The sequence below is a fragment of the Bactrocera neohumeralis genome, chromosome 4 (genome assembly GCF_024586455.1).
Source record: "Bactrocera neohumeralis isolate Rockhampton chromosome 4, APGP_CSIRO_Bneo_wtdbg2-racon-allhic-juicebox.fasta_v2, whole genome shotgun sequence".
Taxonomy (NCBI): domain Eukaryota; kingdom Metazoa; phylum Arthropoda; class Insecta; order Diptera; family Tephritidae; genus Bactrocera; species Bactrocera neohumeralis.
The window spans coordinates 26335834-26354703 of NC_065921.1; the positions used below are offsets into that span (position 1 = coordinate 26335834).

Here is an 18870-nt window from a genome sequence, read left to right on the forward strand (position 1 = left end):
ATTGAGCAAGAGTTTTTATAAAGTGTTTTAAGTAGTGGTGATAAGAGTGGTATATAAGTGAATATGTGTGCATAGGGTTGTTTACATGGGAGTAAAATGATTACTCAATAAATTGTAGGCTATTTATTTTTGGAAAAAAAAATTAAAATAAAATAAAAAAATAAAAATAAAATAAAATAAAATAAAATAAAATAAAATAAAATAAAATAAAATAAAATAAAATAAAATAAAAATAAATAAAAATTAAATAAAATAAAATAAAACAAAATAAAATAAAAAAAAAAATTAAATTAAAAAATATAATAAAATAAAATAAAAAAAATAAAATAAAATAAAATAAAATAAAATAAAATAAAATAAAATAAAATAAAATAAAATAAAATAAAATAAAATAAAATAAAATAAAATAAAATAAAATAAAATAAAATAAAATAAAATAAAATAAAATAAAATAAAATAAAATAAAATAAAATAAAATAAAATAAAATAAAATAAAATAAAATAAAATAAAATAAAATAAAATAAAATAAAATAAAATAAAATAAAATAAAATAAAATAAAGTAAAATAAGATTAAATTAATTAGAAAAATTACATTGAATTAAATTGAATAAATGAAATCAAATAAAACAAATTCTAATTAATTTAAATCGATGAACTAAATGAATAAAAATTTAAGTAAAAGGAAAAATTATATTAATTAAATATATAATAAAATAATATAGAATAAAATTTTTAAAATTAAAATAAGTAAAAAAAAAAATAAATTAAATTATATAACAACAAAATAAAATAAACAAAATAAAATTAATTTCAGTCAATGAACTAAATATAAAAAATAAAATAAAATTTTAAAAACAAAATATACATATATGTAAATTAAATTAAACTAAAGTATATAAAAATATATTAAATTAAATGAAATTATATATAAAATTAGATTACATGAAATAAAAAAATAAATACATAAATAAATAACAAAAAATTTAATTTTAAATAAAATATAAAGTTTAGCATGAAAAATATATAAAATGTGCTATTTAACAAATTAAAAAAAATTAAGAAAAAAAAATACGAAAAAAAATTTATGACAGATCCACAGCATGCAATAAGTACATTTAAGGAAAACTAACAAAAAATTGTTATACAAATTAAAAATACAATTAATTTAAAACAAATACCTTGAAAGCTATTCCTATGTATAACACGAACTATAATCCCCTTTAATAAAAAACAAATTAGTTTATATCACAAAAGCTTAAAATACATTCGCAAAAGTGGCTTCTTTGTCGAGTCTCACAAACGCTCATAAAACTACAACAAACACACATACTAAACAAAGCAAAATGCTTGCAGGCGACTTGAAGAATGTGCAGCGCTGGCGTAAACGAACGTAAGTGTTGTGATAAATAAATAAATATCAAACAGAATATATTAATTCATGGAACATTTGAGCATCAGCTTAAAGCTTTATTCCAGTGGGTTTTCGAAACCATGCATAGTGTCAATTTAAATCAGATTTATGTGTACTTAGGAAGACTTTTTGGATGCAAACATAACTTTATTGCCATCTGAGACGGGCTTGGCGACCAAGAAAGCATTAAACCAATAGCCTGTTCTGATGTGAATCGTGTTCCAGTGAGTGCATTCTGCATCTAACGGAACACACAGTAGTCAGAAGCGGCAAGGTCCTGGGCTATAGGGTACGTGAGACAAAACTTCCAGCTGCTGTTTAACAAATTAACTGGTTTAACTGGTCTAGCTACATGAGGCAGAGCCTTGTCATGATTAAAAATTATTGCCCCGTGTTTAATCGCGAGGCCGGGCGTTTTTCACCAATCACTCGTTTCAATTTGATGAGTTGTTGCTGGTAGCTTTCTTCGTTAATGGGTTCACGTAACTCTAGAAGCTAATAATACAGTATGTCATTCTGATCCCGCTAAATACAGTCATGGATATTCGGATTTGCCGTTATTTTGGCTGATAGCCAGGTTTTATATATGCTTTTTCGCTTTTAATGGTGTCATAATGGATCCCATTATCATCACCAGCGAGCCAATCCAATTCAGAAACAACTTTGTGACGTACAAACAGCATTTCTGACACACAATATCGCCTTTCAAAGTTTCTTGGCTTCAAAACATATGGTACCCAATTGCTTTTGATTGTATCCGACTGCTTTTAAAAGTTTTAAAATGTCTGCTTGCATGATTATCAGAGATTCTGTGAGCTCTTCCTGTGTTTGGCTACAATCTGCATGGAGTAATGCTCACAGTTCCTCATCTTCTAACCTTTTAGGGTTTTCATCGTTGTTCATCGTCTCCTAAACCGCAATCACCACTTCACTTTTAAACGTGCAAACCACTTTGGCACATTCTTACAGCTGGAGCATGTTCATCATCGAAAAAAAACCGTTTTTCATGCACAAATTTTTATTAAGAACTTCCCAAGTACGTCTCGTTATAGCGTAACCCCGGTATATTGAGTTTGCCACGAAGTTTATAACATAGATTAGGGAGTGTGCAAGCGTGACAAGCCGTGTTGATTTAGTCATTTCCACATGTTTGTTGTCTGTATGCATGCGATTTAGTTCCTAATTTTTTTGGATGTCAATCCGAATTTATTACACACCCTTTTCGCCCAAGAAGCTGCTCATTTTTCATAATCGCCAATATCGGACTACTAAACCATCCTCTAACTTTTAGAATGGATCGAAGTCAAAACCAAGATAAGGTTATAGTCGGTTTTCTAATGACTTTTTTCTTTCTGGCGTTAGAGCTATGAACCTCCAGTGAGCTCAGCAAGCGCTGGACAATAACATAAAAATTGTGAGACGGCGAGATCCTTCTGGCCGAGGGTGAACCGTTAGAGGGCCTCCGTACTACCGAACTACTGGCTATTAGCAAAGTCTCGCCGCAGTTGTAGGTGTTCTGACTGGACACTGTCGAATAGGTATACACGCGTGCGGATAAATATTCTGTCGAACGCTCTTTGCTAAAACGAAAGCTGTATGGAGGAAGTCGAGGTGTCGTCATCTTGATTGAGGAATCTCATTAGATACAGCTATAGTAAATCTAGCAAAGTTGCTGGTATTGTTATTAAATGTGTTAATAAATTTGCGGTAAACTCAAAAAGCTTTGTAAATCTATGAGGATCTGGTGTGCCACTTTTAGGAGTTTAAGGGTAATACAAAGCACGCACTTTTGTCCAAGTGAGATTTATCTATTTTTGATTAATGCCGCAACCGACACTAGATAAAGTTGGGTTAGGTTATATGGCTGATCAAAGATAGTACGTGGATATATGTTGTCCTTTGTTACGCCATAGAAAAGAAGAACTCCTGTGTTCGAACTATAAATTAGCAAAACGCTTAGTAGCCAATAGAAATTTGCACAGGCGTTTAATTTCCATTCCCGCCAGCTCGATGGGATGTCTGAAGGTATCGCTCCCAAGAGCTTAAGTCTCGACCTCCTAAACGCGGAAGGTAAAGAAGGAAGTGTTGAGTTATTTCCACCTCAACTTCTTCCATATAGCTTCTGCAGATGGCGTCTGGTAGGATTCCCAGCCTTACTGCGTGGGTGCCAACAGGGCAATGGCCCGTTAAAACCCCTAAAACTAGGGAGAGGCTAGCCTTACTGAGTGCAAAGAGATCACTAGATCTCTTTCGATCGATTTTGAGCCAAAAGGCTTTTGTGACAGCGTATGTACCTATGGTGGCCCGGCGCTGACCAAGCTTCCGCGAAGTCCAGCTATTTAGTAGTGGAACGCAAGAGGATACGGAGCACTGATCGGCTCCTATTCTAACGATATCGGTTCTAGGGTGCCTCTTCTTGCTAGCTCAACAGATTTACAGTTTCCTGCGATTCCGCTGTGGCCCGGTTCCCACAACTGTCTTATCACAAAGACACTCAATGCTATTGATAGCGAGGCGCTCTTTGATCACGACCGAAACAAAATTTTTATTATAAGTTTTACAGTTTCTTGCGATTTCGCTATGTCCTGGCATCCATACCAGTCTTGCCACAGAGACACTCGATGCTATTGATAGCGAGGTTTAGTGCTCTTTGACCACGACCGAAACAAAATTATTGATATATACAAGTACATTTTTGGCACAAAAACTCTCTTTAAGTCTATTAATTCAAAGAGAGGAAGTTGGCTTAACAAAAAGAAAGGTCATTTCCAATAAATGTAAGATATTGTTTTCGACGTTATAAAAATATTGACAATATCTATAAATTAGATATATAAACAGTTGTTTGAAAACTACTATTTGTATATTCTTTAAAGTTAATTTAAACCGAAGGTGAGCACTTCATATCCAGCTCTATATATACTATACTATCTCTATAATTTTTTTTCACTAAATTCATTTGTAATACCACCCGCTAATGACAACAACAACACCAACAACATACGTATCACTTTCCATTTACCGCCCATCAATTCATTTACGCCAAAAATTTACTGTCATTTCATTATGCTGTAATTTGCATGCCATGGCGTATGAGTAACATGCCGCGAATACTTCAAACCAGCAAGTTTCAAACCAGTAAGTTCCATGGTAGTATGTACATACTATCCCCATAATATACACACGTACAAGTACATGGTATATACACGCACACGCACTTATATATATATATATACACAAACACACACACACACATTTGCGGCCACTTACTCACGCATTCATAGCCAATTTATTATTTTTAATTAAATCAAAAATGTGCGCACGCGTGTATGTGCCGAGGTAGGTGCGCGTGAAATTGTCGCTCGTGTTAAGTAATAGCACCGCCAACAATAACAATAACAACTACAAATATATGCTATTCTACATAAATAAATAAGCTCAATAAGCTGGCGGCTAGTTTGTGGAGCGTAAGCTTTGTCGGTGCAAAATAATCGTTAAATCGAATAAGAACACGCCGTCGTCGCCGTCGCCGTCGCGTGTCCACCCACAAGCAGCAGCGGTCGAACTAATTTTAATACACACACCCAATTCGGGGCGCTGTGTTGCGCCGCTGGCAATGAAATGCTAAACTTGGCATGCTTTGCTGGTTATTTTTACTTTTACCAACAGCGTTTGTTGTTGTTATAAGTTTTTGTTGTTGCAACTGGTTCTAGCTGTTGGGTGGTCAACTACCCACTCCTCAGCGCTTGTGCCAAGCAACAGCGCACATTTGTTATCCTGGCCAGCCTTAATTGTGGCACGCAAACATAACGGTAATCGAGGCATTGGCGTGAGATTTGGTGAACGCCCGACCAAAGCGGATTCAACAGTTGTTTGCTTGGTGTGTTGACCAAGTTTGTTTGGCATATGCTTAAGGTGCTCACTTTTTGTTGTTTGTTGTTGGTTTTGTAGTGATTTCAGGTAACTTTTATTTTTGTATTTTTGATGTTTGTTGGCTTTAAAGGCACAGCTGCTCAGCACGCTTTATATGGCATAACGAACGAGCAGGCCAGATGTCACTGCAGAGTCACTTGGTTTCCACGATTTCGTTTGTTTAGCCGAATCCCAAATATTTTTGTAGTTTTAATAATACAAGTGCGCTCAGCTGGTGGCTATCAGTCATAATTGATTGAAATTAGAACATAAGTAGTGAATTGGAAATTTGTTTTTCAACAAAAGGAGTTGATATATGACAACTCTCATAATTGCTAATCGAACACGCATGTCGTGTGGCAGGTGTATTTTGGTCTTAAATTTTGTTTGTCACGTGTTGACTAAATGTATTAATATTAATTTATGATAATAATTGAAACTGCTTAAGATACTTATTTTTGACTGGAGTCAGAGAGATTTAAGCCACAAGCGTTTGACAACACACCTGTTTAAAAGTAGCAGTAGATATATAGAATGTATTGAGGCTTTGCACTGCGACCTATGGTCTATTGTGTACTCTCCTATATCACATATGGTCACAAAAGTCCAGCATTCTGAACAATTTCAGGAACCTGCCCTGCTGAGCGCGACTGAGGGAATGTGATTCCAATCCACGTAGATAGAACCTAGGGTAGTAGTAGCGAGTAGCGGTTAGTAGCAGTAAGTGATTTCTAGAGCTAGAGAAGTAAGAAGTGCTAAATAGAGCACGATCAAATCCAGCCCTAACCATATAATTTTCGTATATATGGTAGCATTAACAGAACACACCTTAGCCTTAGTACCGCCGAATGCAACAATATAATCATGAGACCAAAAAGAACTCTGTGAAGAAATATCCCCTATTTCAACCTATATGCCACCAAAGAAACGGGAAACTCTATTTTTAATACAACTTAGACAACTTAGAACTAAAACTTAGGAAACCTTTGGCTACGACTGAAAAGGGAAGCTGATTATTCGTTCCCACAACAGTTGATTTTACGTAACCGGCATGAATCTAGCGTATCTTAAGACCAAAGACTGTAACATGACAAAAAGAGTTGTATTTCTTTGTGTTACAAGAATAATGTTATCAATTTATGTGATTTATGCCAGTTCTTGTTCGATTCGCAATACAAAAATGTTTGATGAATTGAAGATAGCTTTCAAAGTGCTATCAGGCAGTGAGATTCTACTGTTGCCTTAAATAAAAATTCGTGCCAAATTTTGAGAAGATCTCTCGTCAAATAACAAAAGTTTTTTTTCATGACAGCTATATGATATAGTGGTTCAATATCAGTACCCGACAGATCAGCTTCCTAAAAGAAAAGGTTATGTATAAAATTTCAAATTCGTATCTCAAAAACTTAGGGATTAATTCGCATTGACAAAAGGACAGTCGATAACTTTGAACATTGAAAGGATGATCAATTCGTACCATACAAAGAAACTTAAAATTGTTTGGGGAATTTTCTATTTTTTGATTATCTCTTTCAAATGTTGGCCGCGGCTTCATCTCAGTTGGTCCATCCGTTGAGTGCCACTTTCGATGGCTCGTTCGAGCATTTCGACTGGTAACTGTGTCATTCGCCATTTCGCGAGATGTTTTACACCAAGGCCTGAATAGAAGTGTGATTGTCCGCCTACAGACTTTACATATACCCACAACAAAAATTGTAACGTTGTGATATCACACGATCTTGGTGGCCAATCGACCGGCCCAAAATATGAAATTATCTGCTCATTGAAGTGTTTTCTCAATAAATGCATTGCTTGATGCAATGTGTGGGAAGTGGCGCCGTCTTGTATGAAACCAAATGTCCCCGAGATCACAAGCTTCAAATTCAGGCATCAAATGGTCGGTTATCTTGGCGCGATAACGGTCACCATTGATTGTTACGTTCTCACCGGCATCAGTTTTGAGGAAGTATGGGCCGGTGACTCCACCAACCCACATCAAACCGTTGTTTTTTAGTCATGAAATGCCAGCTATTTAATCTCTTCTGGTTGATCTTTCTCCCAAAGGCAGCAATTATGCCTGTTTCCCTACCGTTGAACCAGATGGAATGGACCTCGTCACTGAACAAAATTTAGCTCGTAAACGACGTCCGGGCGTAAGTCTTTCCATGCTGAAATGCCAAACAATACTGAAGAAAAATAGCATGGCAGCTTGGCACGATTCACTCGTGTTCTTTCCAAAGAAGGCTATTGAAGGAAGTACCTCTACTTGGATCTCCCGTAATATATTTATATATTTTATAGGGTGTGCGCCATTCCCTATTGGGTATTACAAACCTCGTGGCAAACTTAAAATACCCAGAGGTATAAAAAGTAAACAACAAGCACAACAGAAGCTAATCGCTGTGCCAGCTTAGAATTCATTCATCATATTTTGAGGTGCTATATACTTATATCTTTCAATTCTGCGATTTTCACCTCAATCTATCTCGTACATTAATAATTTGCTCTGAATCAACGAATGTCCTTATGTTTCTCGACTTATGAATAATAAAATATATTGGTTCAGACTCTGATGCACCGAGCCAGAGACTATATGTAATACTCGTAGATCAGAAGATTCCAAAGGTGTAAGAGAAAGAAATATAAAACATCTTCAGGGAGGTGAGCATTCACTCTTTGTGTCACTGGCACGGGGACATTTTATACTAGTATGCTTGTGGATTCAAATTTTTCCACTAGACGATCGATTTTTGATATGATAGCACGACTGTGACGACCATAAATTGGACATAGTGCTACTGGCTTCGAATTTTGGTAGTAAATTTTAACCTTACTGAAGAGAAATGTCAAAAGAACGGAAAAATATGAGGTCCTTTGCTGTCTGCTTATGTAAAACTCTTTTTATACTCTCGCAACAATGTGGCTAAGGAGAGTATTATAGTTTTGTTCACATAACGGTTGTTTGTAAGTCCTAAAACTAAAAGAGTCAGATATAGGGTTATATATACCAAAGTGATCAGGGTGATGAGTAGAGTTGAAATCCGGATGTCTGTCTGTCCGTCCGTCCTGTCCGTCCGTCCATCCGTGCAAGCTGTAACTTGTGTAAAAATTGAGATGTCGTGATGAAACTTGGTACACGTATTCCTTGGCTCCATAAGAAGGTTAAGTTCGAAGATGGGCAAAATCGGACCACTGTCACGTCCACAAAATGGCGGAAACCGAAAACCTATAAAGTGTCATAACTAAGCCATAAATAAAGATATTAAAGTGAAATTTGGCACAAAGGATCGCATTAGGGAGGGCCATATTTGGACGCAATTTATTTGGAAAAGTGGGCGTGGCCCCGCCCCTACTAAGTTTTTTGTACATATCTCGGAAACTACTATAGCTATGTAAACCAAACTCTACAGAGTCGTTTTCTTCAGGCATTTCCATATACAGTTCAAAAATGGAAGAAATCGGATAATAACCACGCCCATTTCCCATACAAATGTTATGTTGAAAATCACTAAAAGTGCGTTAACCGACTAACAAAAAACGTCAGAAACACTAAATTTTACGGAAGAAGTGGCAGAAGGAAGCTGCAACCATTCTTTTTTTTTTAAATTGAAAATGGGCGTGGCCTCGCCCACTTATGGACCAAGAACCATATCTCAGGAGCTACTAGACCGATTTCAATGAAATTCGGTATATAATATTTTCTTAACACCCTGATGACATGTACGAAATATGGGTGAAATCGGTTCACAACCATGCCTTCTTCCAATATAACGCTATTTTGAATTCCATCTGATGCCTTCTCTGTATAATACGAGTATATACATTAGGAACCAATGATGATAGCGGAATAAAACTTTACAAAAATACGGTATTTGAAAAATATGTAAATGACGTTTAATGAAATCTCGATTATCACTTTATCATGCGAGAGTATAAAATGTTCGGTGACACCCGAACTTAGCCCTTTCTTACTTGTTATTATTATACCAGTTTATTTGATTTATACGAGTTCTCATTCGATTCAAAGAGAGTTTATAAATTTATTTCATTTTAGTTAATTTTTAATAAGAAATAAATAATCGCAACATTCCCTTGTAAGTTTCTTCCAAGATTGAGTTTTTGTAAATATTGTATAATATACCTGTATATACTCTATAAATAAGTGTAATTGCCATTTACATGCTTTTACGGTTTTCTCTTTTGAACTTCGAACATAACCTCACTTCAAAACAATTAACGCTAGTCTTAGGCCAAATTTGGTAGCATTATAAAATACTCTAACGTAATAATAATATTTTGTAATTATTTTCAAGTTGATAACTTTTACTTTTCTCTGTCTAACTTCACTATAAACAAGTAATATGAGGAATTTTCTGATTTTGTAATGTATACTATTAGTATAGTATATAATATATGTATATACATGTGTAATGTCTGGAAGCAAGTGCATTATAATTGAAGCATTAATAATGTTGGTTAATTAATGCGATTATATTTACCAAAGAAAGATTGCAGCTAAAGAGTTCAATACTCACATGCAACAAGAAAATAATATGCATGCACTTAATTTTAACTTTCGCTCTTAAATAAGTTGTCTCTGTGTCTAAATGTATCAATAATGCAACGTAAGTATAATATACTTAGTTTGGACGTGTAATAAAAATAGATATTAATGTTCGTTTATTTATTACATAAACGTTGTCATACCATTCCCACGATCTCGATCGAAAGTTGTGAACTTGTGATTTAGACGTCGGTGAAGTTTATGTAATTATTAGACCAGTGCAGAAGCCTTTGGAAAAAGTAAAAAGCTAAAATAAATCATATATTGTTGAAACCTATTAGAAACGAAAGCTAAAATAAATGATAGGAGAAATAATTTGTGGGTGATCAGAAGTCGGGAAGAACAAACGGAGGGCGTGGTTCAATTTTCAAGGGTTAAAAACAAATTTTCTTGATTTCCGCAAACTTATAGGTAATGAAAATATCTATAACTCTTGCAATTCCATCTTTCACCTAAACTGTATCTTTTCATAGGATTCGCGATCGAAACGAGACAAGCCGTTTTTAGCCTTTTAAAATTCAAAAACACTCTCTCCTTCCTTTTCCTGATCTCAGATTATGCGGTAAATATTTTTCTTTTCAATTTCAGAGTAAGGGTACTTAAAAAAGATGTATCTATCTAATATACGACTTTCGATATCGTTGTTTGTGGAAAGGTTTTTGTTATTGCCTAAAAATATTTTTTCCTTTCTCTCGAACACTCCTAAGGCCGACTCAGCAGATGATGTTATTGTCCATGCCTCCGTACCAATGATGAGCGACTTGGAGAGTTTGGTCTTTGTTCGTCGACAGAGGTCTTTACTTTTCAATTGCCTATTCAACACTGGCAGGATTGTTTCTGCGTTGGATTGCAAGGCTGATATTGTCGTTGGTATTGATGCTGGTTGCAAGATACACGAATTTATCTACGACTTCAAACTTATGACTGTCATCAGTGACGTGGGAGTCAAGTCGCGAGTGCGACGAATGTTTGTTTGATGACAGGAGATATTTCGTCTTGCCCTCGTTCCCTACCATACCCATTTGCTTCGCTTTCTTATCCAGCCTGGAGAAAGCAGAAATAACGGAGCGGGTGTTGAGGCCAATGATATTAATATCTTCGACGCGTGCCTGACGTTGTACACTCTTATAGAAGATCGTGCCTTCTCTATTTAGCCCTGCAGCTCGAATTATTTTCTCCAGCAATAGATTGAGGGAGTCACACTATATGGAGTATCTTTGTCTAAAAATCGCTTGGCATCGAACGGCTCAGAAAGGTTCTTCCCGATTCTTAAGGAGCTTTTGGGTCAGCTTATACATCCGTATTAGTTTTACGGGGAATCCAAGTTCAGACATAGTGGCATAGAGGCAGTTCCTTTCCGCGCTGTCGAAAACGGCTTTGAAATCGACGGAGAGGTGGTATGTGTGGATCTTCCTTTCCGTCGACCCCTGCCGCTTTGTTTCAAGTTGCTTGAAATGCCGTCTCACAGTTCCCTTATACCGAGTTGCTGATGAGTGCTTACAGTAAGCAGGAGTGCATGTCGAGTAGAAAACCATTTCTATGTCGGTTGTGATAGTACCTTCTCGACGTCGTACCCTCCGTGTTCCTTGTAATTGTTGACAGGCGTGCTTTGCTGTCTTCGCTACAACTAGACCTCGCTTGGCCAGTAATATAAAGTTTTATACACATATACATATGTATATAGTGAGCCGCTTGTTTTCAGAAATATGCCCGTTCGAAGCCGCACCTTTGGTGAACACATGATGCAATTAGAATTCAGCGAACCTTTAAATCGAATTTGTGGGATTGACTCCGCTGAAGCTTACTCTCTTTTAGCCGTGATCACAGGCTCTTCACGGATTGTCTGCTTACACAAGAGTTACTTATGTTTTCAGGAAGCGAGGTGAGGACGAAAGAGTTGGCTATAAAAATGCCGCTGGATCGTATGAGATCTTAACCCTGCGAAAAGATTTCAGACTTCAGACGGATGGCATTGTGCTGCTTATATTGAACCAAGATCTATATATAACATAAACATACAAAAGTTTCTTATGTTAAAATTATGCAGCAAACAGTACTGCTACTTAACAGCCACGATTAACAGCGAGAGAGCGCAAATTGCTGTTAGCAACAGAATAGTGATCAAAATGCGCTGTTATCACGCTCACAACGCGCCAAAACCCGTCCGTACAACTGATAAGTAGCTGAGTAAAATTCATAACAACAACAGCAGCAACAATTATAAACAGATTGCTCTTGCACATCCGCACAACCCAAATGTAGCCGGCATCAGCGCCAAAACCGTAAAATGAAAACAAAAGCCGACGAATGAATAGCAACCAGACACAGCCACATGAATTGGTCACACGACGGGCCACCACTTTAGTCGACGTTTGAAATTGGCGCTGATCGGTTGGCATTTAGTGAGTTGCAGTGATCGACGAGCAAAAGTGTGGTTTTATTGCGATTAGAAGTGGGGCATAAGGGGTTAGATGAGTGTGATTTTTTTTTTACAAAAAAATAATTTTTCACGTTTTCACCAAAAAAAAAATCAAAGCAAAGTGTGTAAATTAGCATAAACAGAATAAGCAAAACATAAAGGATGAGAAATCATTTGTTTAGAGTGCTGTTGTGAAGTGATGTGAATACTCGTATATGTATATCTGTACAACAACATTACATATATGTATACTACAATTGATCGCGTACATTCAGCATATCAGGACTTAGTGTTTACTTCTAGGAAAATAAAGCGTTTTGTGTTGTTTAAATGAAAAAAATAAGAAGCAACAACAATAGAAACAACCTGCGGATTAGCAAAAATCGTCGGCAAGCACAGAAAGTGAGCGTAAATTAGGTCGTCGATGCTATTTATTTCGGTGAGACTAAACGCATGCTGTCGGTCGGCACTTAAGAAATACAAAAAATTAAAAAACAAAACAAAAAAATAAAATAAATAAAAACAATCAAACGGAAATAACCACTTATAAATAAGAAATTGTTTCAATAAAATTTGTTTTGTGTGCAAAGTTCTGCTAGAAAGCTCAGTTTCACCGCAGATTTGTTTAATAAATGCAGATATGTATGTACATATGTACATACGAATGTACAGTCGAAATCCAAAGTTCGCTTCATAAAATACTAAATATTGATATGCAATTTTAATGACTTTGACTAAATTTTTTTGATTGCTAAAAAAATTATAAAAAAAATTTTTAAATGGTTTTTCGAATCGAATACGTAATATTTATAACATAAATATAAAAAAAATCAGCTAAAAATTGATTTTTTTTAATATTGGAAAATATATTATTTAAAATATCATTAAAACAAATTTATAAAAAAGTTAATGATAATTTTTCGAACGGCAATGCTTATATTAAAATATTAAAAAAAATAAAAAAATAATTTGTGTCAGCTATTTAAATGAAATTTTATTTCAATGACATTTTACTAAAAATTAAAAATATAAAAATACTATATATTAGGTACTGAAATATAATATTATTTGGTTCAAATGTTACAAGAATTATATTCAAAATATTATTCAATGCAAAATAAATTAAAATAAAAAAGTTACAGTAGTTTTTTTCAAATGAAAAATGTTAATTCAAAATTAAAAAAAAAAATAATATAATAAAAATTTTTAATTTTAAAAAATTTGTATTTCAATTAAATTTATTAAAAAAAAATACTTTTAAATTAAAATTTCGAGTATTGAAAATAGTTTTTCAATCAAATTTATTATAAAAATTATTTGTAAAGTTTATTTAAAAAAAAATGTAAATGACTCCTAATAATAAAAAATAAAAAAATATGAAAGAAAAAATAGATAATATTAAATAATAAAAATATTTTTTTATTAGATGTTATTTTTTTCTAATTGGATGTTATTTTTTTGTAATTAACCTTACAAATATTTTGTTATTTTTTTATTTTTTTTATTAGAAATTTGTGTTTTTTTAACGTAATATGCAACTTTAAAGTATTTCTATGATCGAAATCTTAAATTTGTTTCATGAGTTGACAAATGTTGAAATAAATAAAAAATAATAAAAAAAATTTCGATATAAATTTAAGAAAACACGTTTTCATTTTTTTCGAATCCTTCATATTTATTATAAAAATTGTTATAAATATATTAGGGTGGATCAAAAAAACCGAATGTTTGTTTTTGCTTTGTACTAAAATTGGTTGATAGACAGTTCTAAGAAAGGCGCTCCAAGTAGGCGCGCCTAATTGTAACGAAAAGGTCCTCTGCCTAAGGCTTTTCTGCTTCTTTCTTATTATCAGTTAAAAAAATTTGTATCTCGCTTCCGACTACTTCAATAAATATTTTGTTTGATGGATTCTATAGGAAATTGAATGTTTTTCAAAAAACTTTCAAAAAGATCTTTTCGTAAACCTGATAATTTACAGGCTATTAACAATTAAAATTTGATTAATTTAAGAAAAAACGAATTTTATAATTGTTTTCGATCCACCCTAATGCAGATACATATATGTACATGTATAAAATGCTATTAGAAATTACAATGAAATTTTAAGGGATCGTTAATGCTTAACTTTTAATTAATATTAAATATAAAAATAAATGTATAATATTATTAAAAATTAAAAAAAAAATATATATATATATTGAATATTAAAATGAATTTGTGTATAAAACGAATATTGAAAAAAAATAAATAAATATACGCCAGTCACTGAAATTTAATATTTATTATTGAAATTTAAAAAAATGTAAATATCTTTTAAATATTATTAAAAAATAATTAATTTTTAAAACTTAAAAAAATATTAATTCAAAAAAATATTTTAAATGAAATACTAAAACAAAAAAAAAATAAAAAAAATTTAGTTATTTTTTCGAATCCTAAAGCGTTAATTCAAAATTAGAAAAAAAGTATAGGTATATACATATGTACATATATAAAAAAATATCGAATACTGAAATAAAATAGTATTTCAATTAAAATTAAAAAAACAACTATGAAAGAGTTTTCTTGTTGAAACGGTAATATTCAAGTTTAAAATATTAAAAATTTTTAGAAATATTGCATATGGAAATAAAATTTTTTTGGAATGAAATTTTATTAAAAAAAAAATTAAAAACACATCAACTATTGAAATATTGTTATGTATTATGAAATCTGAAGCAAATTTAGTTATTTTTTTCAAATTAGAAAAACTTGACTGTAAAATATTAAAAAAAATATAATAAAATATGAATACTGAATATTAAATATTAAATATGAATGACAATTTTTTTAAAGGGTTTCATAAAAAAAAATTAAAAAATGCCAAAAATTAAATTTTTACCGAAAAACGATTTTCATTTAAATTTTTTTTTAATTAAAAAACATATCATATATGTATATATTGAATTAATATTATTATAAAATTTGTAAATTTGTAGAATATTTTTTTTTTTTTTGAAAACTTGGCCGTGAAGTATTTAGTTCCAGTAGAGAAAATATCGAATATGAAAGCTTACTTTTTTTAAATACAACAAAAAACACAAATTTTAAATAACAAAAACTAAAATTTTATTGGAAAAATATTTAAAAGAATAAATAGTAATACAAATCAAGTAATATGAATAATCTAATAAACTATGAAATATTGTTAAAAACAAAAAAAAAAAATATTTCCATATTTTAAAATAATGTTGCTGAGCTTGCACATCGAAAAAAATAAATCAGATATTTTTAAATAATATTTAATAAAAATATAGATATTGCAATGAAATATTAATTTAAAAATATTTTTCTTGTATATTTTCGAATCATTAAGTTACAGATAGTAGTAAGTTTATAAAAAAGCTACATTAAATTTTCAAGAAATCATAAGTATTTTTGTATTCGCAAATGTTTTGTGCCATCACATATTCGCAAAACAAAAATATTTTCTATTGAATTGTTCAAAATATAAATATTTTTTAATCTATAATATATAATATTACGCAAATAAAATATTTCATATTTCATATTTAATTATTTAAAATTTTTTTTAATTTAAAATTGCAAGTTGTGGCAAAAAATTTTGTAAAAAAATAATTCACATTTAATTATTTAATATATATTCTTTAAACTAATATTGCAACTTTTGTCTAAAAATCTCGTAAAATTATTTTTATTAAAAGCTCAGCAATTTACTTAAAAAATTAGCGCACTCTCAATGATTTATTTCCGATTACACGCGGCGCTAAACAAAACTTCATTTGTATTGAATTAATTTATCTCAATTTCCATTTGAATAATCAGTGAGTATTCGGAATTTCAGTGCAAGCAAATATTTACACAAATACAACCTTCAATAGGGGCTGGCAATTGTTTGTGTGCGCGCGTGTATTTACAATTTTCAATAAACAAACACACACGGACACATAATATATAAAAAAAACATAAAAACACATGCGCGACTGTGCGTGTGTGTGTCAGTGCGTTAATTTCACAGTGTCAAGTGCAAAGCTAATGAAATTGTCGCAAAACATTTGGCTGGAGTTATCTAAAAGGCTGCAACACCCACAGGCGCATACATATATCGTACACACATAACACACGAAGCACATAAATAGAAGCGCTTTTCATTAGACACTTCGTGTCACAGAAGCTGCGCCCACGTTCGCTGATTTTTGTGTGTTCTTTTTTTGTTTTTTTTGTTTTTTTTGTGACTTTTTTAGATTTTTTTTGTGATTTTTTTATATTTTTTTCGATTCCTAGTGTTGTTTTTGTGATTTAATATTTAATGACATGGAAAGTGAAAATTTTGTGTTTATCGGTGTCTTTTTTTTTCAATATAAAAACATTGTTGTTGTTTTTATTTCTCAGCGATTTGAACTTTTCAGTGCCATTTGAACTTGAATCGATAATCGAACTATTATTGTTGTTGCTATTCTACAAGTAAACAATAAAATTGTAGTTGGAATTATATAGACGGAGACTGGATCTTTACATGCGTGATCGCCATTTGAACAAAATGCCACGGGGTGGTACAACAACAGCGTGAGTTTGAATAAATTTGTAAATAATAAGCACGAAAAACAGTGCAAAACAGAATCTATGCCTCGCAAAGCTTTTCAGATTCATTAATTTATTTAAATAGCGACACATACATACATACATACATATTGAATTTGCTGACAACGATTTCATTTGATTTAACGAAAATTGGCTTGAGTCATCTTCATTGAGAATTTCATTCGATGGCCACTCAACAGCGGCAGCGTGGCAAACTCTAATAATGTTACTAACTATTGCTTACTAATTATAAATTCTTTTTAAATTTATGGGTCGCAATTCATTAATTAATTTTTTTTGTGTATAAATTTATTTGGAGTACAATTTTTAGTGGTTCGTTACCCAAATGTAAGTTTACCTTAATATTGTTTTTAAAAATCTTTCGCTTCATCATGTACTCTCGAAATTCACATCTGCTCAATACTTCAATATTTTTGCATAAGAACTCCGTTCCCCGACAGTCGTGTTTACTTAACCGTAAAGGATCTCTATTTATATCCGGCAAGGATACCAAGAACTCTTCTCAAAAAAAGGAAAAAGTATTTTATACTTACATCAACGATCTTAAACAAGATTCATACTTCAATTACACGTTTCGAGAACTTTATATAGGTTTTCACCTCTGTACTGTCAAATCTGTTCAAAGTACTGAGAATGGAAGCTAAACTTCTTAGGGCGGACGATATTTACTCTTAAATCAACGGTATACAAAGGCTGATGCTCTCAAGTATCGGCTGGCACTTCCATAACTAGAAGCAAAGAAAGAGTTAACTTCGGTTGCACGAGAAGTACCAGCATAAATACAAATTATAACTAATATTGCATTAGCTGACCCCGTTTTGTAGGCTGATTCAACTCTGAGGGCTGTGGTGTCGTGCATTCTGGTCACTACCTTGCATAGCGGTTTTTCCTTTTGCAGGTCACTATCTCTCCAGATCTCATTACTTCCGTATTTTCGGACGATGAAAGACTGATTGTCGTCAACATTAGCAGTCCCGCTTTGTGCTGAATGCAAAATGGTCTGCTTTCAAGAATAATTTTCCCCATTTGCTTCACTCTCTAGGTAAGGCTGATTAAATTGTCAGCCCTTTGTCTATCGGGCTCAATTAGCACTTGAAGTGCCATTTTGATACACTATTTAAAGAATGTGTGTTCAGTGTCATCTTCTCTCTCACGTTTTAAGTTTCGATGACAGTTCTTACTTTTGATTCCATACTTTTTAGAAATACATTCGTGGTGCGGATAATTCAAGTGTTTTGTGTCGACTTTTCCGAATTTTGGCATTCACAAAGAAAGTTTAGATTGTTTCTTATTAGTGTAGCCGTCCATCTCAGCAGATGACTTTCATTCCCATTTTCATGTTCCAAAACATTTTGTTATTTACTCTGTAGATGCACTCTTGTTATTTTCAGTTTCTTGACCTATTTAATTCGTTGGTTCTTTTCGTATATGTTGGCCATAATTGTTTAGTTATGACGCATTTGTAATGTTTTTAACTAATATTGCATTTGTTGACACCGTTTTGTCTGATTCAACTCTCTTTTCATCGTGGTGCGTGCATTTGGTATTACCTTACGCCGGTTTTTCCTTTTAAGCAAAAGCATCTCTCCAGATCTCAGCTCGTTACCGTATTTTCTGACGATGACCTGATTGTCGTCAACAACTTGTCATTTCTCGAGCTTAGTGCTTTCTTGAGCCGCCTATGTTGGCCATTGGAATTTGCTAAGTTGGGAGGTGATTTTCAAGGCCTTTGTCTTACGCCTAGGTAGTTACTACTTTTTGTGTGCTAAGATTATCGGTAGTCGTTTGCATACTTGTTTCGAGGGGTATGTGCTTATTTGTTAACAGTAGTAGCTCTGTTCTCCCGTAGCGAGCTGGATGTTCTGTAAGTCGAGCCATGCTTGCGTCTCTTTGCGCTTCTTCTGTGTCTTGTACTGTAATTACTGCCACAATGTCGTCTCGCTTAGCCGATTAAGTACA

The 18870-nt window shown here is 32.8% G+C and overlaps 1 protein-coding gene across 9 annotated transcripts in view; it reads left to right on the top strand.

Moving 5' to 3' along the window:
- Window positions 1-18870, top strand: part of LOC126754945 (plasma membrane ascorbate-dependent reductase CYBRD1) — a 91086-nt gene that overhangs the window by 36426 nt on the left and 35790 nt on the right. The window contains exons 1-2 of one of the 9 annotated variants that reach the window (XM_050467168.1): window positions 12208-12355; window positions 16702-16875. The exons of 2 other annotated variants lie outside the window; for them this stretch is intronic. Coding sequence is in view for 2 of the 7 variants with exons in the window: in XM_050467175.1 (XP_050323132.1) it covers window positions 16826-16875 (50 nt within the window). In the remaining 5 variants the exon portion in view is untranslated. Of the gene's footprint in view, window positions 1-1093; window positions 1393-12207; window positions 12356-12729; window positions 12748-16701; window positions 16876-18870 lie in introns of those variants that run through there. 6 more of the 9 variants (XM_050467170.1, XM_050467172.1, XM_050467171.1 and 3 more) reach the window with 6 other exon arrangements.